The sequence below is a fragment of the Argiope bruennichi genome, chromosome 2 (genome assembly GCF_947563725.1).
Source record: "Argiope bruennichi chromosome 2, qqArgBrue1.1, whole genome shotgun sequence".
NCBI lineage: Eukaryota > Metazoa > Arthropoda > Arachnida > Araneae > Araneidae > Argiope > Argiope bruennichi.
The window spans coordinates 105,940,303-105,964,577 of NC_079152.1; the positions used below are offsets into that span (position 1 = coordinate 105,940,303).

Below are 24,275 nucleotides of genomic sequence, written 5' to 3' on the forward strand. Positions count from 1 at the left end.
CTCTGTCAGATATTAATATGATAAAAGAAAATATCTATGGCACATTTTCCTTGACTTTAGAATCGTTTCACATTTTTAAATAGTTGGAACACACTAACAATTAATATCCTAACTATATCACTACATTTATACAGTTCTACATAATTTAAGTGATGGTTGTGCTTATGCACATTTCCTATCTACATTCGTAGTACACATACATTAAGAAAGCAATTATGTAGATACTATTTACATATTTACATTCTATGTCAAATATCCTTCCTGTTATTAATTTATCTGCTATTTAAGAGTTTGAACTTTGTCACTGAAAAAAAAAACAGGTCTTTATTAAGTATTCCGTTTTGTAAAATATATTAGCCAGCATGTTTTCATATAGTCGAAGATCGAAAAAAAAATTCTGTAGTAAAAATAAAATTAGTTTAATTTTTTACCTACTTAATCATTAATCAAGAATATTTTATTGCATTGTTTACTTTAACAGTTATCTTGCTTTATGGCATTGGTGACTTGGCATCCGTTGACTATACGAAGGGGTGCCAACTAAATGTTAAACAGAGTTTTAGATACATGATCTTTCAAATTCCAGTTATAATTCTCCATTTTCAATGAATTAAAAATGAAAATATTTAACTTTAATTCGATGTTAACAATTAATTTTAAACATTGACATAATGTGGGAAATGTGGGTATATGATTTTTAAATAAGAGATAGAGTTTAAATGCGATTTTATGTGTTATCTACTGAGAGAATTAATCAATGGTAAGTTTCTCATTTATTCCAATACTTATTTTAATTCAATCATGTAACTGAAATTCAAACTTTTTTAAAATAAAACACACTTATAGCTTATATCAGGAACGATGAAGCGATCTGAAGAATCCTTGGAATTTTAAATAAAATATATATATATATAAATTCCTTTTAACCACTCTTTGTTTTGAAATGAAACAGTCACGATGATTATACAATCGTAAATATATGGAAAGCAGAAGTATGATATATTCCAAAAACAAAGCATTAGTAAATTTTGAGCAGAATTTAAAAATTCATGAAAAGAAACAATGAAACAGTAATGATGATAATGTAACTAACAATATGAGTTTAAGTCTTACTTATATAATGATAAGTTAAAACAATTCATTTATGAATAAGTACAGATGGATTAAAATAAACATCAATTATGGGTATAATTTAATAACATAGCTCATATTTATCACGCTTTTCCACTTCCTTTGCCCGTATGCAATAGTAATATTAAAAACAATATTCTGTTAATTGTACCTTATATATAAATTTAGGAAAAGTATTTTACTTATAATTTAAAGAAAGCTGTTGAATGAAGTAATATACATTTGAAGAAAGTATTAAGTCACCACAGAAACTGCCTCAGATGTTCAGGAAATAAAACAAAAATAGAATGAAGTTCTATTCTCTATCTTGTTCTCTTTTAATCATTTTTGAAAACAAACTGCATACTCTTACAATTTGGAATTAGTTTTTATCTCTAATGTTTAATATAAAATTTCTCCAAGATTGGTAATATAAATAAACGAAGATATAAAACTGAATATAAAAAAGGAGCATAACCTAACGCGTTTAAACAATTATGAAAATTTCTAATAAATTCTTAATTTAAATAGTTATTTGTGAATAAATTCTTTATTTTCTTTAAAAATAGATATAGGAATTGCTTTTTTATTTAATATCAATGCTAAGTATGATTGCAATTTTATTGTAATTTTTATTAAATTAGATGTGTTTATTTTCTGTTTTTACATATCGCAATTTTTTAAGGCTTAGTTTATTATATATTGTAATATTCGATCTATACTAAACTGGATGAGTGATATCTGAACTATTTAAATTCTAAATGCGTAATAAATTTTAAATATATTGCATTTTGCTATTTATGACAATATTTTGCGTATCGAATATCATTATATGAAGTGTATTTATTAAAAAGAGATCTCTGTAAAGAATTATCATTACTAATACATAATTTGTAATACATAATAGTCATTGATAATATTAAAGCCTAAATGTTATTGAAAGTTTACACGATAGTTATAGTCACTGACCTTTGCTATACTTAGTTATTTATTGAACTATTTTTTTTTCCATTTTTATTTCGTGGTTTGAAATTGAAAAAAATAAATAAATAAACATCTAAAAAGCAGTTATACAATTCGGCTCAGAGTTTTTGTCCATATAAATCTATTCTCAAGCAAGTATCTTAAATTCAAAATTCTCAGGAAAGAAATATTCTATAGTATTTTTTATTTAATACTCATATTTATACTCTAAAAGGTAGTTTATACAGCAAATTAAATTTAGTTTTAACACTTTCATCATTATAAACGAAACAACTTTCCCATTAGGAACATTCGTGAGACTCGGCTGTTATCTCATCCTTATTTAGCTTAAATAGTTTAGAATAAGGGCATGCTTAACAAGTAAACTATAGTCAAGATAAATATGTTAAAGAAGCATGGGTATTTAATATGATAAATAATTTACTTTCTTTTTTTAATCTCGACACAAATATATTATAGAGGACAGGAAACTTAACTGTTAGCAATAACAATATTTGACAAGTATCTTGATACAGGTACATTTGATAAAAAATAGTTACAATCTGACCACTTTTGACAAACATAGCAACATATACTTACAAATAGGCAAGATCAAAGAAACAAGACAGATCTATAGTCTTCAAGATCCGCCCAGTTACAGCATATGCTACAGAGAGTGGTCAATTTTACTAACATAGAACAAGTTTACTAACATCTTCTAGAACATCAGCTATCCAAAGAAAGGTTTGTGCCGTTTTATTGGTAATGCATGCATAAAAAGATCGAAGCTACTAGAAAAAAACCCCTATTTTTCTAAAATGTACAACAATACGAAAAAACTCTAAAATTCTTTTCTTTACAGTAACATTTTAAATGTATTTTACAACTTATGTAAAAACATTTGATAAATTTCGTAAATATCTATTTCTCTCTTCAGTAATATACATATTCTTTACACGCGAGTTTTTCTTTTTTTTTTATCGCAGGATCTCCATGAAAAGGCCAATCATTTTTTATAAGGTCTAGTTCAATCACAAGTTCTTAGTAAAATATGAAATTCTGAGCTAATTTTTTATCACACGAAAATTTAAATTAATTTATGAATACATTTTCTAAACCTATGTATATTCCAACATTTTTGAGGAATTATGTTCAGAGACAAAAAAGATATTTTATCCAAATGGACGAAATTGCTAGCATATATGTACATAAATAGATATTGAACTTGCTAAGTATAAGTACTGCTAACAATTTCTACTTAAAAATTTAATGACCCAATTTTAAAGTAAGCATTTTAATGTGCCTTTTTTAAAATCTAAAACAAATTTTCTATCCGTCACAAATTTATTAAATTTTTCGTTAATTTCGAATCAATGAGATGTTCCGCTTTGATTAATTTAAATATTATTTACAAGCAAATTTAATTCCATAATACGAAATGTAAGCAATCTGAACGTAACTTAAGTTGGACGTTAGATTAGCGGACACAAAATGACTAGACTTTTCTGGAAGACCCAAAATTTGTACTCAAATGTACGTGGCTTATACGACGCATTGTAAATGTTGATTCAGTAAAAAACATAAAATAAATACATATTTCATAGCACGCAATAAGACATAATAAATAAATTATGGAATACTTTTTGTAACTTTTGTTAGTAAAACCAGTATCACATTATAAGTGACTATTATTTTATACTATTGTCATTATAAAAACATTAAAATGAAACGTTGGTAATAATTAAAAGTAACTATAAAATATATTATATCTACAATCGTAAGACGATTTGTGACAATTCAGTTAACAAATAACAGTCTTCTCTAGGCTATAAATATTTCCTCTATGTTTCGAAAAGCAAAATTAAACTAAATCTACAATGACGCCACAAGTTATTCGATGCCATGTTTCTTAGAAATGAAATTATAAACCTAAATAAGAATGTACTGATTCTAAATATGCATTACAGAAGTTTTGTACATAGGAAAACTGAGGATAAAAATAGTTCTCTTTAGAATGGCAGACGATCTATTATCAAATCAATCCATTTATCGAAATCAGAACATTTCCTCCGAACTGCTTCGGTTCGTACAGTTTTGCACATACAAAATATAATCTAAGCGAATGGTGTTCTTGAGAATAAATAAATGAAAATACAAACAACACTAATATTTTCTCTGTAGAGTTAGTATATACTAATTTATAAAATATCACAAAGCAATCCATAAAGCTCGTGGTTATTATTTCTGCTTACAAACTGACACAACATTACTGGGTTAAAGATTTTTCTAATGCAGAAAATAATATTACTATTTCGTTTATAACATTATTAACATAATTTTATATTTATGATATTTTACATAATTTTATATTTTGATTATAATGACGATACTTTTAATCTTTCACGCTTGGGGAAAATATTGATTATTTTTCTAACTGAAAGAGGATATTCTGTTGTTAAAAGTAAATTCATTATAAAAGCAATTATGATTTTATGTTTGTATTTACTAATTGTGTAACATTTTAATAATTAAAATAAATCCTAATAATTTTAATGATTTGAATTATTCCATAATCAGATAACAATCGGGAAATGTCTTTGAATCGGGGAATTTTGAAAATTAATAAATATAAATGAATATAATGTTTTATTGAGTTATGAATTTATTTTTTAATAAGGTCAATAGTTGCGATGATGCTTAAAATTCTTTGCTTTGACACTCCTAATTTTATGATAAGCAATAAATACTAAGTTTCTTTTACAAGATTTACATTTTTTTTTATTTTGCTTATTTAAAACTAAAATAAAAATAGATATTACTAATTGTATTTTTTCAATAACTAAGAATATATATCATTCAAAATTATGCATTATTATTCAAGTATGTGACATTAATATTCTATATTCTTGAAATTATCGATGAAAACAATTACTTAATAAAAAAAAAGAAAACAAGCACATTAGCGAGTTTAAATTGTAGTTTCAGTTCGATGCAACTTAAAAATAATTTAGCAATTTTTTGTGCGTCATTTCAAGCGTTATTAAAGGAATAAAAAATATTGACTACAGAAAGTTTGCAATATGAAAATCAAACTGTTTATGTGAAATTGTAACAACTTGTAAAGAGATGTTAGGTTGTTTCCACAATTGCTTTTTGTTATTTCAAAAATATTTGAAATATAACCACGAGAAGAAAATTATAAATCATCATATTTGTCTAACTATATACAAACACAGAATAAATTATTGTTTTAGTAATTACAGTTACAAACAGTTTGCGTTTGGCATGTTCAGACATATATTTTCACATAACATTCATAGACATGTAATATATACAAATATTCATTCACAATGATAATCAAAACAGGCCTGGATCTAGTCAATAGCATAAATAAGCAACATAAAGAAGTCAATATTATTTCTTGCTGCAGTAGCAAAGAAAAATATTCTCCGTAATTCTCATTAGTAGATTCACTCACAATATTATTTAAAATATTATCAGTAAAAAGGAAATGCTCCTTCACTTTAAAAGTTCTGTAAAAGTGCAAGCAAATCTGATCATCGTATCAGCTAATACAACGGCATCATATATATTTTTTAATTTTCTTGAAACAAAATGAATTAAGTACTAAATTCTTAACTGATATTTTAAACAATTTATTTTTAGTTTGTGAATTTACTTATTTTAAAGTTTCAGTATTCTGGCCAATTTCCAAAAAAAAAAAAAAAAATCCAGTTTATGATTAATATATATGGTGATCAAGGCAAAAGTATCCAAAAGTAACAGCTTTTTTGAGAAAATGGCAAGTGACAAACAGTTTATTTCTCTTTGATTACAGGTTTGTATTTTTCCCTTTGATAAAATGCTCGTTTTTTCGAACCATAAAAAAGTTTGATGTGAGTGGTGTGGTTCTGTGAATTTTCAAATGACAATCGATCTCTTGTCAAGTTCTATTAGAATTTGTGATTTTATTATATCTTCTGTGAATACACTGTTTCAAATTATCTAAATCTGGGGCGTTTTATTGGCAATTTTTCACAATTACATTCAATGGATCCCAAATCATAGAAGTCCAAACATCTGCGAAGCGATATAGTGGCATGTCAGCACGTGATTTCTGCTTTCGGTTATTCAAATCAGTATTTAACAACAAAACTAATTCCGCATTTTCGTAGAAATTTTAGTTTACAAAAATTGAAGCAATTCTTTATTAATGATGCTACATTATTAATCAAGTGTGGTTCTCTCAAACTTATGGATACCTTCAGCCCGATCCCTTTGAAAAATTTTAAAAAGGAATTTTCATGTTAATAAATATTTTATATAATCCAAAATACTTATAAAATACATATTCCTTAAATGAGGTTCATGAAGATTTCATAAAATTCTTTATTTATTATTAAATAATCCCAAATCAATCAATCATATACATCTGAATGCATTAAAACAATAAATATTATTAAGTGACGCATTACATATATTACGATATTTTTTAAGATTCAAATTTTAGGAACATTTCATCTTTGGTTGCAAGATTGCTTTTTAATTCCTGATGAAGATTTCTGTTTATCAAACGCACCTAAATCATTTAAATTTAGGTGGAAAAGGAGAAACAACAATAATACTAAGAAGTGCTTTGAAAAGTCATTCATCAGCATCTATTATTAAATAAAAACGCAAAATAAAGTTTAATTCTTAATAACACGTTCTTTTAAACCATTTATAGAATCTATTTAGATTCCGAAAATCATTTACATGTAACTACAGCTATTGCTCATCTTCACTTGTCTTCTTTATACAGTTTTCACAGTAAATCTGCAAGGAATTACTGTAAATCTGCAATGAATTACTGTAAATCTGCAATGAAATACTGTAAATCTGCACGAAGTCTTCAAATCAGAGCTTGCACCACAAGACACACTTCTATATTTCAAAAATTTGAAATAGTAATATTCCGTTAAATTGTAGAGGATGACTCAGTCTTTAAGAAGGTAGGAGACAAAGTTATTCAAATTTTTCTCTGAGCTTCAGTAGTTGAGAAGAGTAAGCTTTTAGTTCACTTAAAATGACGAATTTAAGTATAGAAGTAGTTTGAGTTTGGAAAAAAAAACTGCCAACAGAATTCAACTGGAAGAGAGGATGATATATCGCTAAGCGATATTTAGATGTCACAATTACTTGAAAGTTTATTGAAACCTGGAAGTTACGGGATGTTAGCTTTCAAATGAAAAGAAAAAGAAAAAAAAAAAGAAGAAGGGAAGACATTAAAAATAATAACGGGAAGGTAAAACGTTCTGCAATTGCATTCATTAAGATCAGGGAACTGCATTTTGTATTGTTTGTATAAAATGCAGGAGAGGACACTGAAAAGCAGTTATATTCCTAGATCTGACCTGTATCGCTTACCAAATTTCGGACAAATATATTTGTGTACACGAAGACGAATCTGAAATTAAGGAAACGGATTGTTGACTATTCCGATTTTCCGAGTAAGGCATCGCAATCAACGACGCCGTATTCTAAGAGTAGACTGCAGGCAATGAAGACAAAGTACAGTAGAAACATCACCATGGCCAATCCTACGTTCATCTTCCACTTGAAAGCTGCGATGGAAATAATGACGAAGAGCAGCATTAGAAACAGTAGCAACAAGGAGCAGGCCATTCCTGAACTACTAACTTCCACGGGACCAAAGATTAAACACGATAAGAACCATGGTAAGGGGAGGCTGAAAAAAAAGAACAATGTTAACATGCTTACATTTTATTACAAGAAGATTAGATCCAAAATATCATTATTTACGGCAATGCAAATCATCGAGGGTGATATCTCCGAAACTTTCTGGCATATTCTCTAATAAATGTGTTATTCCTCTCCCGTATAAAACTGGGAATCTTGGGTAAGCCCGTGAAATTCAAGAATACTCAGACATAAGAATTTTTGGCTTCTTAACTATAGTGTGAAAAAAAAACTCTTACATGTATATTAACTGCAAGGCACTGGTGAACATTATTACGAAAGGTCGATTCTTGTCGAGAATCTAGTGATTTTACTGAATCTAATGCCCGACCACTGGCGATTAATCGCTGGCATAGGAATCAGAAAATCGAATATATAAATAAGAATTTTCAATGCATTTTTTTCTCAATCGGTTGAAACCAAAATTTAACACACAATTACAGTTGTAGTCACAAGATCGTATACAAATTTCCTTTATTTAAGTTATCGCGTTTGCATGCATGAGAAGGACACAATTTGCCACCTCCTCGAAAGATTTAGTTTCAAAATTGATAGACATCTATAGTTTAGATGATAAATTTGTCCACCAAATATTATATATCTAACTTCTTTCCTTTTGTTGTTCACTAGTATTCTTACAACCGGTCAGACAGATTTTCTGAGATTGGGTTTCGCACAAAATTTGATAAATGTCTACAAATTTTGTGTCAAGTCCGTATACCAAATTTACCTATCTATCTCAAAGTAGTTTTTGAGTTATCATTCTCACAGATAGACTGGCAGGCAGAACTACAAAAATATGCTTTTTGAACTCGGGGAGATCTGAAACATGGAGGTCCATCAAAATGACGAATTCTAATTTTTTGACCATTACAATACTTTTTCTTAATATATTTTGTGTAAGAAAAATTAAATAAGAATTACAGAAAATCAAATTTTAGTGATATTTCAGAACAAGAGAAAACGAATGATTGGAATAATAAATAGTTAGTTAGTTTTCATTTAAAAGTTTAAAGTTTAGTTAGTTTTCATTTAAAATTAGAATTTTTTTTTACCAAAGATACAGAGATCAAAACAAAATTATATAAGTTTGAGGCACTAATACAAATAGTTAAAGTAAACAAAGATTTCTATTACAGTTTCATTAAATTCTTAATTTTTAATGAATTTTCTTTTATAAGATAAACATTGAGGCCCATCGGATTGCGTTTAATACTCCAAGCTTTTTCAGTTTCTGACCTCCATATTTTTGTTATAAATTAATCTCCGGATATCATTAAACTAATAAAAACATATTATTAAAACCCTTCTAATTTACCATTTTCTGCTTTTTAGTCTGACATCAGGGAATCACAATTGTCTTCTCGAATTTACTTCCAGATGACATTTCTTTTCCAGAAACAATATTTGATTAAAATCAATGAATTAACTGAAATTTGAATTCGGAAGATATTAAACTGCATCTTTATCGGAAACATGCAATAATACATACTAAATTTCAGAGCTCTAGCATACCTGGAATTTTCTTTTAGTTTAAAAGCTTTTGTATCTCCCTGCATTTTATAAATAAATATAATTAATCTTTGAGTATTCATGACCACTGTACCACTTAGAGTTCATAACTAATATGCATCATGACTATGACAGAATTAATTTATGTTAACGAAGGATTATTTATCTTTCCTTGATCTTGAATTTTTCAATTTTTCTGCTTCAAAAATGTCTCGTATTTTAAAATACATATTTTCAAAATTTAATATTAATATAAAGACTAATTGTTTTCGCTACAATGATATAAACAGAGTTATTTTAGTTCTAATATCTTGATTTGTAACATAATATTTATTTAGTTATTTATTTTGCAAAACCTGAAAAATCTAACTTCAGTCTAATATTTTTTAAGATTATAGGAAATACAATTCACTATAAATCCATCATTTTTACATCCTTCACCTGTTTCATATTTATAAGGAGTGAAATAATAATTAATAACTGTTCACTCGCTTCTTTATACGTTATAGTTTTAAAATTCTATTAACTTATATATTTTTTATGAACAATTAATTTAATATTTACAGAACTTAACTATCATTTAATTAATTAATTTAAATAAATTTTGATCCACAATAATTTCATTTGGTAATAAATTGGGGTAATTTTATTTTTCAAGATTTATTAATATTTATGAAGATAGGTAATATATTAAAAGTAAAACATTAAAAATAATAAAAATAAAAATATCTGCTTTTTAATAGAATGGAATTATGGATTTAAGCCCAATTTTTATTAAATTTATTTAAAATCTTTATTTAATGAATGTTTTTCCTACTTATAATGACATAAAAGAGGAAATAGAAAGATAATTTCCCAAAATAAGAATAAAAAGTCTTAATTAGTGAAATAATTAATTAAAGATATATTTAAATTAATGCTTAGAATTGGATTTGAAAATTTGTAAATATTTATTCCATACATAAAATATCCTGAAAGGTATCTGTGTAAATTTTGCATACAAAGTAAAAAAAAAAAAATTTTTACAACAAAAAATGTTTTATAATTAATCATTATAATAAAGAGAAAAATCTCTTTCTTATTATTCTGAAAAACAAACAAACATTCAGACGAATTCATTGATTTTCGAAAAAAAAAAAAAACTTTTGCAATTTGTTACAGATATTTATATTTTGTTTCCTTATGTTTTCATGAATATCAAAGTAATATAATTTTAAAACGAACAATTTAAAAATATCAAATTAAAAAAATATATTAAGTTTTGTTAAAAAATGATACTAAAACTTTTTTCATTTTCTAATATCGATATTACATTACTTTAAAGGCGCCCTTAATTTTTGGAACCGAAAAATGACAACGCCTGTTATGCTGTAGAAATCAATCGATATGATTGTGTAGTTCGTGATACGTTTATGCTGGAACTAATGGATGACGCATTCAGTTCTATAGGTCAAGGTCTGAAATACAAGGATGAGAAATACCGTTGCATTCTTTTTTATATTCCAAAAGAAGGCACGAGGACTTAAGCTTCTTCAGAAGCTACTGAATATTTCTTAAGAGAGAAAAAAATAGACATGAGAATGAAATGATCTTCCAAATAGTTTCAGATATTCAATAATGTCTTATTACATTAAAAAAATAACTTTAAAAATTATATGTAATATTGTTGCAAATAACTTGTAAAAGAACCTTTTGATTTTAAATATGCAGAAAGTAAAAAGAAGAAAAGAATGCAGTTAAATGATATTAAAATGGTTAGAACTCTTATTTCTAAACAGTATGATACTTAATCTAAACATGATAGAAAAGTTTCAGTAAAATTTTAAAGTGAAATCTGATCCATAATCTTTTAAAATATTTTTTAACTTAAAAATTTTTTAAGATAAAATGAAATTTGCAACATAAAATAAGACTTAACAAACCGAAAACAAGTTGCCCAAATTGGCTAAGTTGATAGAATTATTTTATCTGGGTTTTATCTTACGTATTTTCAGACAATTGCAGTTGGCATTTTATTTAAACTGATTTTACTTATTTTATAAATTTTGGATGAAACGAAATCAAAATTACTTTTTCAAGTTCCGAATTTCAGTAGCACTCATAAATTTATATTTTCAAGCTAATCAACAGAAAAATATTAAAAATATTATGCTTACATATTTAATTCGCACAAAAGACCAAAAATGTTTAAAAAATGTCAATAATTATAAAAAATTTTGTACTAAACTTATACAAGCTACAGATTTTGATTTTTAATTACTAAAAATATTCCGTTATAGATGAAAAATTGAGATTTTTTATCGTTAAAAACAAACGCATTGTGGTATCATGTAGATCTATTTATTTCGTAGATCATATTTCTGTAGGCCATAATCATGTACGGCTCATAAGAATGGTTTTATAAATTCTATATTGGTTAGAATACATCATTTTGTATTTCTCTGCCATTAATAAAGTGGTTCAGTAATCACTACAAGAGATAACTGCAATTGGGATTCTAATTACGCTCTATCCTAACATTCTGCCAATGAAGATGAGTTAAATTATGTTGATTTAGTTAAGGATGTTGTCCTAAATTCAGACATTTTATTAAATTTTGACATAGTGCATTCTAAATGCAAAATCGATATAATATAGACACAATCTGTTTACTTGTTCTCTCACTTTTATTGCAGACTCTATGATTAATTTGAAGTTGCGACTAGTTATTAGATTCTATGATTATCAATGTTGCGACTGGTAAAATAAAAAAAACACACCATCATTTAGAATTCTATCTAGCAGAATTAACGGAATAGTCTCTTTTATTCTATATCACACTTAGCCTTATTAGCTCTATTATAAATTTTAAACAATAGACAGTAAAATTTTAGAATAAATTTACATTTTAATGGGTCTTTTTTCCCAAACTTTAGGGAAATTGTACGAACTAAAGGGCTAATTTGCAAATTGTTTTCAATATTTTTGTACTGAATAGTAATCAATTATACAACTTTCGATCTCTATAAGAATTCGATATTCAAAAAAATATATTTTTTCTCTTTGCCAAAATATTGCTTATACATGTATTATAGGATAAATAACACATTTCTGAACTTATCGGCTTCTTTCATCTTATTTAATATCGTTAAAAATGGTTTGAAATAAACAAATAGGTATCCTGAAACATCGCACGACACAAGAATTTTTATTTAAAAATATTTGACTATTTTATTTCTTGCTTCTTTAAACTTCCACTCTATCACGTTTTTAGATAGGTCTATATTCGAAGATTTGAGCTTTCGTTCACTTTGAATTTTCTTTTTCTTTTATATTCTTCTTTATAATTATCTGATTTTGGAAACTTAGAAAACTATTATAAATCTGAAAATATATGATAAAAACAAGTATATGGGCTAAGAAAGAATAAACCAAGATAAAATAACGAATTTGAGATAATTATGTTTTCCGAATGCTGTACATCTTCCAAAGAAATTTAATTTTGAGTGCATTGAATTTTAAAGATATGTCTCGATCATTCATTTTTTCAACGATTAAGATAGCTGCATCTTTGTAGGGATGTAGCAATACAGTTTTTATGGTGCCATCATGAATTTGTAATTTAACATAGTTAAAACAATATTTTAACTCTGAGTCAATTAAAAAACTATTCTAGCACATTACAAGTTATTAAAAGCTTCAAAATGCAAATAATAGCAATATTTCATTTTAAAGGTGTAAGTAACAGTTTTAATATCTATAAATTTAAATGGAAAATGAATATGACCTTGAACTTTCCATATCAGCTTTTCGCCCTGGTGTCATTCCATTTTTTCAAATTCTCACCATTTTCCAATGCACTTAAAAATTAAATATATATTTTAAGTTGTATTTCGAGTTATTCCCAAATTTCAGGTTGGAATTTCATTTTAGTATTAACATAAAAAAATATCTCTTAATTTAGTTTCAATAATTAGATTTAGAAATGTTTATTTCTTTTCCACGAATTTTTTAAAAAGTTCTTTTATTTTAGTCCCCATTAATGGCGCATCTGTTCTTTCAGCTATTCAAAATTTTTGCATATAAATATAAATGATTCTACTTGAAATCAAATGAAAAATTCTTTATAATGATTTTTTTAATTAGAACGTATAGAAAGCAAAAATGTCGCAATTATCAATTTGTAAATTTTTTTTGCATGTTTACATTTTTTTATATAGATTTTAAGGAATTTCCCCGTTCATAGACATCTCTGGAAAAAAAATCCTTTTTGGAATTATATCTACCTAGCATAACGATAACTTAAAAATACTTTAAAAATAAACGATCTTTAAATCAAAATTGTAGATTTGTCTCAATACAAAGCCTGCCTGTTTGTCAGTTTGTGTATATTTGAAAAAAAAATTCTGATTTAAAAGCTTACTGGTGAACTTTTTGACACATGATTTTTACTATCAGGATTGTACTAAAATTTAGACTATATGTGTCAGATAGTTTATTGTTTGAGGATCTCTCTATTTGTGCATTTGTAAATGAAATAGCTCAGAATAACGCATTTAATTTAATGAAATATCTCACAGTAATGCAGTTAATTTAAATTATAAATGTGACCATGAAACAAAAATTCTGAGCCAGTAAATACATTATGAATTTAGTTAATCAAAAGGAAGAAATTCAACATTCAAGCTTGAGCCTCTTCACTATATGGTAAAGTTCAACATAAGAAGTAGCAATTGTATAGGTAGGTACGCTAATTATAACTCGTTTTCCTTATAGATATTTCTTTTTGTGTATATTTTGTATTTGTCTAATTCTTTTTATATTTATATCCTTCTCATATAAAATTCATTAATATCCAAACAAATCAGAAAAGAGGCTTAAGAATAAAATTTGTATACATACCCAACTGAAACGTCGAATATATTACTGCCCACAGAACTGGAAACTGCCATGTCTCCAAAGCCTTTTCGAGCCACCAGAACGCTGGTTATAAGATCTGGAATACTAGTTCCAGCTGCCAAAAATGTCAAGCCCATTACCTATAAGAAACATACTTGTTGTTAATCGCTAAGGAAAGGAAAATTTAATATCCGAAATTATTAGCTCCTTTCTACTTTCATCTTACCTATTAAAATTTGAAAAAAGTACGTAGTTGTTATATATTATATATAGAATTTTCAGAAGAAATAAGCGAGAAAAATAAGTTATCCACAAGTAACAAATGTTAACGAGTGAATTTCAAAAGATAATATTGTGTTTTGTTGTACATCCATTTTCCATCATGTGATCGAATCATATGATTCCACATCATATGATCAAAATGAAATAATTAATCTGGAAATAATAGGTTCAATTAGTGAGTTTACTAATAAAATCCTTTGATTTTATTTTGATACATAGAAAGTACTCAACTTTAATTTAATTTTGGCTTTAATTAAAATCCTTTAGCAGCTTTAATTAAAATCCTTTTGCGCATGTTTCTAGAGTGAAAAGGACGTGAATTCATAGTAAGACAACATGAAAACAGGTCATTAGATGGGAAATGGAGTTACGTTTACAATGAATTAACGACTTTATGTTAATTGACTTTATTGAGTGAGATTTCTCATAATGGAAGTATGTCTTTAAGCTTCCCAATTCATCGTTTCACAAATATTTGAAAGTGTTTCAATAACCAGTTTCGACTTTTTTTCCTGCAGCTGGAAATTCTTTCAGAAGAATCGAAAAAATAAAAATCCTCTTGCATTGATATATTTTTTGAGATACATTTTTGCGGTCAATATTTTTTTCATATATGTGTATATGTACGAATTTTTATATCTTGAAGATCTTTATACACAAGTTCATATAATTTTTTTTATAAAAGCTTTAGGGAAACAGAAATCTGATTTCGTAGATATAATTTTAATTTTCATTCTGCTTTACGTTTTGGGTAGTAAAATTAATAACTCGTAAAATTAAGTGGATCGAATAAATATTGGTTTCAATTCTAATATTAACGACTTCTTATAATTCGAGCAAACAAACAAACAAACAAACAAAAAACCCATGAAATAAATTATGGTAATTTAAGTCTAATCATTTTTTAAATAATTGATTTTTTAAAATTGATTATTTTTTCATAAATGAACTTTAAATTAAATTCTTGATTGTTAGAACTTATTTGCGAAACAGCTGTCTTTTGTTTGAAAGAAATAAGTAGAACTAATGTTTTTACATACATCGTTTCTCTGTGTTTAATATATAAACTTCTAGAAACTTTGCTGTTGTTTTTTTAAGAATGTTTTATAAATCTTGTTTTGTTTCTTGTTTTATAAATTAAATAAAATAATTTTAATCCGTCTGATTCCTTAATATTATTTAACTAAATTATGTTTGCTAAAAAGAAATCCTATTTATCCCTAATTTATAACTATGAAACATTAAAAATGTACTTCAAATATGGATTATTAATACGTTTTAATAATTTATCGTGATTAATGAAGAAATATGCGAAAAATAAATTAATAAATGCCAAAATTTAGGAAAAAAAATCTCCTTGAAATTTATGTTGGTATCATTAAAAATCGTTTTTTAAAGTATAAAAATGGTTTTTAAATCAGTTTTGCACAATGATATTTTTTCGAAAGAATGAGAAAATGCCACAATTACATCAATAATTTTAAAAAAATACTCTTCTATACACACTCTTAATTATATGCTTGCAGAACACACACACACACACACACACACACACACACACACACACACACACACACACACACACACACACACACACACACACACACACACACACACACACTTTTAATCAAATGAATTTCTTCAAAAAATCTTTTTTAATTTAATTTATTATTCTTAAATGTCAGAACACTGCTAGATTGTCGTAATTAAGGAATGCTACACACCGAAAGCAATGAGTTGCACCGTTTATTCGTTTATGAGAACAATGTTCAAAATTATTCTTATTTCAATTGCTTTCCTTCGTAACAATGCCTTTCTTACTCTTTAAAATTTATTCTAAATTTCAAAGCGATATTCTCTTGGATTGCTATCTATTATTGACTCTAGTGGAGAAGAAAATTAGAATTTACATTTGAAGTCGCAGAACATTTTGTCGTAAAAGTAATTTATGGCAGGTAATTCGGAAACTTTCTAAGCTCTGTAGTATTTCCAACCACTTCTTAATTATTATCTGAACTAAAATCCTGCATACAAAGTCGTTAGCAGAATCTCCCGGAATGGGAAGTTTCATATGTCGCATTAGTATAGCACAAGTTCCAGCTCTCTCCTTTTGCAACATCTGCTGTCATCGATTGACCTGAAGTAGCTGTATTTTCTTTCCTCACTGCGATATTGAAACGCGACAAAATTTGCTTTTTAAAGTGTAAGATTCGGGGAAAAAGTTTTTCGACATGCATTTTATTCTTTGAATAAGTCTGTCTTTCTTTTTTGTCGTTTTTTAAGAATCCAAATGAATGTTTCAGACAAGAAAATTATCACTTTTAATAAGACTGCTGGAGATAGTTCAAATACTTTAAGGCAGAATGAAAGAGGATATTATTCGAAATCTTTCTATGTAAAAAAAAAAAAAATGTAATATTATTTACTATTTATGTATTCACACATTTTGCAACTTTTTATTGTAATTGTTGATTTAAATTAATAGAAAACCAGATATAATATTTTGTTATTGCCATGATGTAATCTATTTCTATGCAGCATTAAAGTTATTGATTATTAATTGAATTTCATATTTCCTAATATTCATAATACATTAATGGATTTTCAGCATTGCTGTTTCATGACATTATTATTTAAAAATATTTTCATTGTCTTTATTAAGCGAATTTGTTTTTAATATGAGGAATTTATTTTAGTTTGTTGTTAATGGCTTGTACAGTTGCATTGTTCTGTGTTATTTCCTATTTATCTAATTTTCATACTGTTTCTAGAATCATTTATATCATTGTAAACATGGGAGTGAATACTAACTGTAAAATGTCTTTATCTTTATGTGAGATATCACCTAGATGCCTCACTTAAAAATGGGAGTTTATCCAAAATGTACATTCTTTATTTATAAAGTAATATAGATGGGAGCAGCTGATTTTATGTTTAAGTGATCAAATAAATAAGTGATTGTATAAAAGTGCTCTTTGCCATTCTTTACTCATTGATTTATAGATTATTTATGTATGCATGCATAAAACGCTAAAGTACACGTGCAGAATTTACGCTTATTTATTGTCGAATGGCAACATTCGAGTGTAAACAAACATCGTACGAATTTCATCGAACAGTTTAATAATTGTTTTGGATTCAGCGTTTCACTTAGCTAATTAATGGAGCTGCACAATATTATAAGAACTGCTCAAAAACTATTCAGTCGGTGGAAAGATGTAAAAGAATAAAATGATAGAATTGCGCATTAAATAGAAGTTTTCTCGAACAGAAAAATTGGCTTCTCCGTCATTAAACCTGTTTATGGAAATTGATGTTTATATTTCCAAAAATTATTATCAAACAAGAATGTTTTCTTTTCATTATCTTAAAACCCCTAAAGTTATCTTTTTTAATACATTAATTTTCCTTCCGTGAAGTTTTTCTTTATTGTTAATACATTTCTTTGATGCATTATCTATAGCAGTTTTCAGTGTTATGATATAATTCAAACTCATCCATCAAAACATTCAGCCGCATGGTTTTGCCAATTATTGTCTTCAAAATAGGATTTTCACTTCTGCTTTTATTTTATAGTACACATATCTATTGATACGCACGTGCAATAATCTGTAATAGACCGAATCAATTAAACTCATGTTTTTCTGTTGTGTCAAATAACAAGGCACATTTAAAAGAAGTTGCTTTCTGTATTAATAGTTTAATAATTTAAGCAGTGAATACTATGGGAGAACAATTTTAAAGATGGGTTAATAATAGATATTTTTTAGAGATTATAGATCGCTTTTGTATAAAGGTATATTTTATGTTTCGATTAAGTTAGCATTCCTTAGAGTCGCTTATTACTAAAAGTATTATGCCCACCGGAGAGATTTTGTAACTAAATGAATTGATATTTTTATTTATAGAAATCTTCTTCGCTATAATTAGTTGTGAAATTAAAAAGTTCATGAATCTAAAATCGTCACTCGGGTGTTATTTACATATCTTAATAACATTGATTGTTAAGAATTGGTTTGGAACGCATTCCTTTTCCGTCTTTAAAATATGAAATAAATTGAGGTTGTCAAAAATCTATCTCCGATGATCAAGTTTTCAATTTAATATTTTTGATAGAAAGAGTATTTTTTTTTGTCGTCTCCAAGAACTCGAATGAAAAATTAAAATAAGTGAATGTTTTATTTTGTCATAAAACTATTTCTAATAGTAATAAAATGATTCTTAGAAATTACTGATACTTTTAAATGATTTTTATAAACTACAGTCACCTCATATTGAATGAAAAGGCAAAGCCGTGGAGCGATGAGTAGCCAAAATTTTTTTATTTCAGTCAAATAAAATGAGTTTTATTTTTTTGATACACTTAGTAAATTTTTAGTGAAGAAAAATGTGTCTTAGCGTTATCATCAAATATGATTTTTCTTAAAAAGTTTGAAATTTATATACTCTTTGAAATAAAAATTGATTTTGTACTCCACTAATTTTCTAAGCGTTATAGCGAGGATTTTTAAAATTTGATTCAATTCTGAATATAGAATGTGATAGAATTCTTACATTACTAGTTAATAAGACTTACATATTACTAAATACATATGCTTTTCGTAGAATTTTAAGAAAATGACTAAAATTATTGTTAAGAATAGTTTATCACTAATTGCTACATTGTATTTTAACTCTTTTTTATTGAACACTGCAGCACAAATTAGATTTTCCAAAATAATAATGGGAAATTCTCAACAAAATTTTATTCATTTGAATTTTAAACGAAATGATCCAGTAATGACGACATCGTATTGTCCGTAATTATGCAATTAGGAATTACTGTTTTAAGGATTTTGAGTTTACTATCAAAAGTTAAACGCAATGAATATAATTTTTCATTTGAACTCAGACTAAATGCAATCCTTTTCTCACGAGACTTCTTGTGAAGTAATAATTAATTCTAGAAACATTCAAAATTAATTTTTTTTCTGAAAGTAAGCTGTATTTCAAAATATTGTCTTGGTGTTGGCTTATTATTTCATGATTATGTTAAACTCTCACTAACAATGAAATATTGCACTGCCAGGGTATTTTTATGTCCCCAATGAGTGTTTTGTAATCAGTACTAAATTATTTTAATATTTTAAGATTTTCATAATTATTAAATAATTCTAAAATTTTATTTACCATACAAAAGTATTATACTAATATTTTTTAGTTAACCATTACATATTTCTAAGTGAAATCAATAGTGAAGGAAAATATAGGGACATGCAGTTATACGCCGTATATGAGCGGTTCAGATAAATAACGCTATATACACTATTTTGAAAGTCGTGATGTAAACGAAATACGGATTGAAGATACTTAAAAAAAGAATTTATGAATAAAATAAAAATAACATTTGTCTTACATCAAATAACAGGATATATACTAAAAGATATTAAGTATGATGCGACATAAATTGAAATTTTAATAAAATAAAGATGGAATTTTATCTTTTTTTAAGGTACCATTAAATAATGTGCAGAATTACAAGAACTTAGATTTGTAAAATTTATTATTATATGGTAAGTTTATTGAAGTGCTCGTAAAAAAATTATTTTACCTCATTTGGAATTCCTGCAGTTTCTCCAACAAGGGAAGCCCACCAGACCATAAGATAGGAGAAAACAGCTATCCATAATATACTCCCGACGAAAGTAATGACAAAATACTTCCTTTTTTCCTGGAAAAAACAGTCAAAGAAAAATATAATTTAATCATGATATAATCTTTATATGGAATCAAAATAATAACATACTTTGGTACTCTTTAGAAATATGATAAATATCTTTTCCACTACTTTCCATTGAGAAAATGTTTAGACTATATAATTACTTCATTATTTTGAAATTTTTTAAGAATTACGAAAAAGCCTTTGATTTTTTTTAGATTATTCATTCACTTTCGATGATTGCTCATAGAATAGTTTATAAGCTTTTTCAGAAAGTAATTTCATTTTCTTTATAAAAATAAAGTGAATATTTCAAATTTTTGAAAATAAGTATTTTGAATCATTTTTGTAAATTTACCTGCTTAATTTAGTGATGGTTGAAGTAAATGTCAACCTGCAAACAATTAAAACGTTTTTATCAAGAAACATGTTATTTTTTCCAATTCTATTTTCTTTCTTAAAAGTAGAAACTGCCAGGTTTAAAGAAGCCTTTTTTTGCATTGATTTCTCATATATAGGGCATCAAAATTAAACAGATTTTCTCCATGAAAAGCGAGTTTCTTGAAGAATGTTCATTCGCTGTTCTTCAAGAACACATTCAAAAATTGCTCTTTAAGTTTCAATGTCCATTCGCTGTTCTTCTAAAACGATTAGATTGTGTGATATAGCATTTGCATTTCAAGATCATTTTTTTCATATGCATGGAATACAATTCTTTTTATTTGAGTGATGAAAGCAACAATGAATAAGTTTGAAACTAAACAAAACAAAGGTGGTAATATAATAAAGAAGAGAAATGGAGATGATAACAGAAATCCTGCATCGGACAATATCGCAAGTTTTTATTTGAAGTTTCATTTTTAACAACTAAATATTTTTAGATGTTACATTAGTTATATTTTTGTAGACAATGTTTCTAAGTGTCCACAAAAATTTTCAATTAATTTTTTTTCCAATTTGTATATATTTTGTGCTACTCTGAATAAATTTATATTGCTGGTGCCGATTTTAAATCTGCTTATTATTCTGCTTCGCCAAATAAACGTATGAATAGGTCAGAACCCATGATCTACATTAAGAAATTGGGTTTAATTTTTGCTTTTTTACCTCAGTATAACTAATGAGAGATTCTTCATTAGATAGGACGTACCAGTTAATATATTTTTTTCACAATTATGAAATGAATTATGTAACGGAGTAGAAAGCTGCCAACGAACTTATTCTGGAAATTGTTATATTGTAAGATGCAGAAACATATCCTATTAATTTTCTAGAAATTAGATTTAAAGATTAGAGGCATTTATGAGGCGAATTATATAACGGAGTGAAAAGCTGCCAACGAATTTATCTGGAGATTGTTATATTCTAAGAAGAGGAAACATATCCTATTAATTTTCTAAAAATTAGATTAAAAGATTGGCAGTACGCATATCACGAAATAGAATTTGATTTTATCGTTATTGAAAATAATTAATTGGTTTTTTAAAATTTCATTTCAATGGATAAACATTATGAAAAATATTCTAAAATTTTAATGTACTCAGAAGATGTATTGAAAATTTTGAATTTCTCTTTAACTTGCATTTAATCCTTTTGACCTAGATCTGATATGTTTTATTATATGAGAATGCAAGATATATTTTAAGGGAATTTAAATAAAAGGAAATTATAGAAGAACCAAATTGATGAGTTTATGTTTACTAATATAAGTCGGCAGGATGATATTTTATAAAGAAATAAAAATAATACCGGTTTCCTTGTGTCAGGAAGAGTCAAATATAGTGGATATATAATTGGTGCCAACAGAACATAATTCAATCTTTTATGCCAAGTATCTGGCCAAGAAAGATCCAACGGTTTTTCATCTTCCTCTTCATCTTCAGGTACGGGTTCTGGTGGCTAAAATAAAAACACTAAAATTAACGCATTTTCTATTAGCTAAAAAAAATTAAGAATGAAAATACAAAAAAAAATCAGATCTGAATTTAATAAAAACATTTATTAAAGAAAAAAAAACAAGCAAAAAATATACATTTCATAAAAAAATGATTAACCCTTTGTCCAAATAAGACATTTAATATTATTAATTTTAAATGGCTATAAAGCCTTTAAGTGTTGAAGAAACACAAAACTCTCATAAATTTTAAAAATCTTACTTAAACTTAAGAACGAGTTAATAAGATTAGTTCATGTAAGATGATATTCAACAAATGTTTTTTTTATTTCAATGAACTCCTCATATATTTTCTTAAACCAGTGACGGTTGAAGATACTGTACAAGTTTGAAATTTTAGCTATTCATAATTTTTTACTTTCACTTATTATAATAATTACTTTCATTCACTTATTATAATTATAAAGAGTATATTAAAAATGAATGAATTAAACCAATATAGCAATCCAAAGGAAGATTCAAAGTGGTACAGAGCTAGTGATAAGTTTTGTGTGTTGGCAGTATTTGTAAGAGCAGTAGTCTAAGTTATAATTGATTTCGTTTATCTGTATTTTATTGAACCAACAAGCATATATTTTGTTACAAATATGAACTCCTAGAAAAACATCTATGTTTATATATACTTCAATTTGTTGTTCATAAATCGACAAATGCTTAGCATATATGAGCATAGATGTTGGAATCCATTTTCTAAAAAATTATGTATAAATATTTCCGTATTAAAAAAGGAAAAATACAAGAATGGACAATTTGCGAGTTTTAAAATTTGCTGCGACGAATGCAAAGCAGATTATGTAAATGAGTTTTGCACTAGACATGAAAAGGCATTACGAGCGCTGCTAATATGTTATGATTGCGTTGGATCTCTGGCACGTCATATAATTTTCTCTAAGTTTGTGATATAGATCAAACCCTTTCTCAATAAAGTATGCGATATTATACCAATTATTGTAAGCAAAAATGACTTTATGTTTAAAAATAAACGCTTTCATATGTTTGAAATTGCTCGATACCGATTTAAAAAATAGCCCGATTGCGTTTTGATGTATTAGTGTACATTTGCAATTTTTTTATATTTTTTTAATAAACCTGGTAATGTTTTCAAGTTACCATGCTTTCCATAAAACCATATTAGCCGATGTTTATTTCGCAGAATGCACCGCTCTGCAAAACCGATCATTAGACCTAAAACTTACCAAATTTCAAAAATTTGATTTTTGGGTACAAGACTTTAACTATTAAAGGGTTTGAAAGTTTTAATTATTTTTTAGTGAATCAAAAAACAATCGAAGTTTTAGGGAACTTCAAATGATTTCGGAGCGTCTTAATAAAATAAAATATTTTTACACCTATTTTAAATTGCAAAGAATTCATTTTCCAATGATATTAATTATTTTAAAACTCTAATAAATTATAAAAATTAATTCTAAATATAATTTTTTAATTGTAAATGTAATAAAAATTAATTCTAAATATAATTTTTAATAATAAATATAATAAAAATTAATTCTAAATATAATTTTTAATAATAAATATAATAAAAATTAATTATAAATATAATAAAAAATTAATTATAAATATAATTTTTTAATTATAAATATAATAAAAATTTAATTATAAATATAATTTTTTAATTATAAATATAATAAAAATTAATTATAAATATAATTTAATATATATCTAAATGCTCTGAAGTTTTAATGATCAAAAAAGGAAAAATTTAAATATCACAGTAATGTATGAAATTAATTTACATTTTTTCCAATTCTATTCCTCTAAAAATTTTGAACAAAAATGCGTTGATACTCGCACATTGCAATGATTTGAGTATTAAATATCATTCTTTAATTTATTCAATATAATATAGATATATTAATTTATACTGACTACCTGAGAGCTGCGTGCTAAAGTAGCTATTAAAAACGCTTTATAGGATAGACTAATTATCTTGGACTTAGAGATATCAAATTTAGAAAGTGATTACTGTTGGGTACAGGAGTTAACTAAGAACGGGCTTCAAAATTTTAATTAAATTTAAGTAAATTATTGAAGTACTTAGTTTTTCTTTAATAATTTAGATTGCCCAATAATTTTAACTTTAATAATTTTTAAATACATTTTAGATCAGTAATTTTTCGT

The 24,275-nt window shown here is 26.2% G+C and overlaps 1 protein-coding gene across 1 annotated transcript in view; it reads right to left on the reverse strand.

Moving 5' to 3' along the window:
• Positions 1–6,935: 6,935 nt before the first annotated feature.
• LOC129962272 (sodium/potassium/calcium exchanger 2-like) overlaps positions 6,936–24,275 on the reverse strand; it is a 94,979-nt gene continuing 77,639 nt past the window's right edge. The window contains exons 5-8 of the mRNA XM_056076018.1: positions 21,932–22,081; positions 20,075–20,194; positions 14,206–14,342; positions 6,936–7,801 (exon numbers count right to left, since the gene is read on the reverse strand). Coding sequence (XP_055931993.1) covers positions 7,546–7,801; positions 14,206–14,342; positions 20,075–20,194; positions 21,932–22,081 — 663 coding nt within the window. The 3' untranslated portion in view covers positions 6,936–7,545. The remainder of the gene's footprint in view (positions 7,802–14,205; positions 14,343–20,074; positions 20,195–21,931; positions 22,082–24,275) is intronic.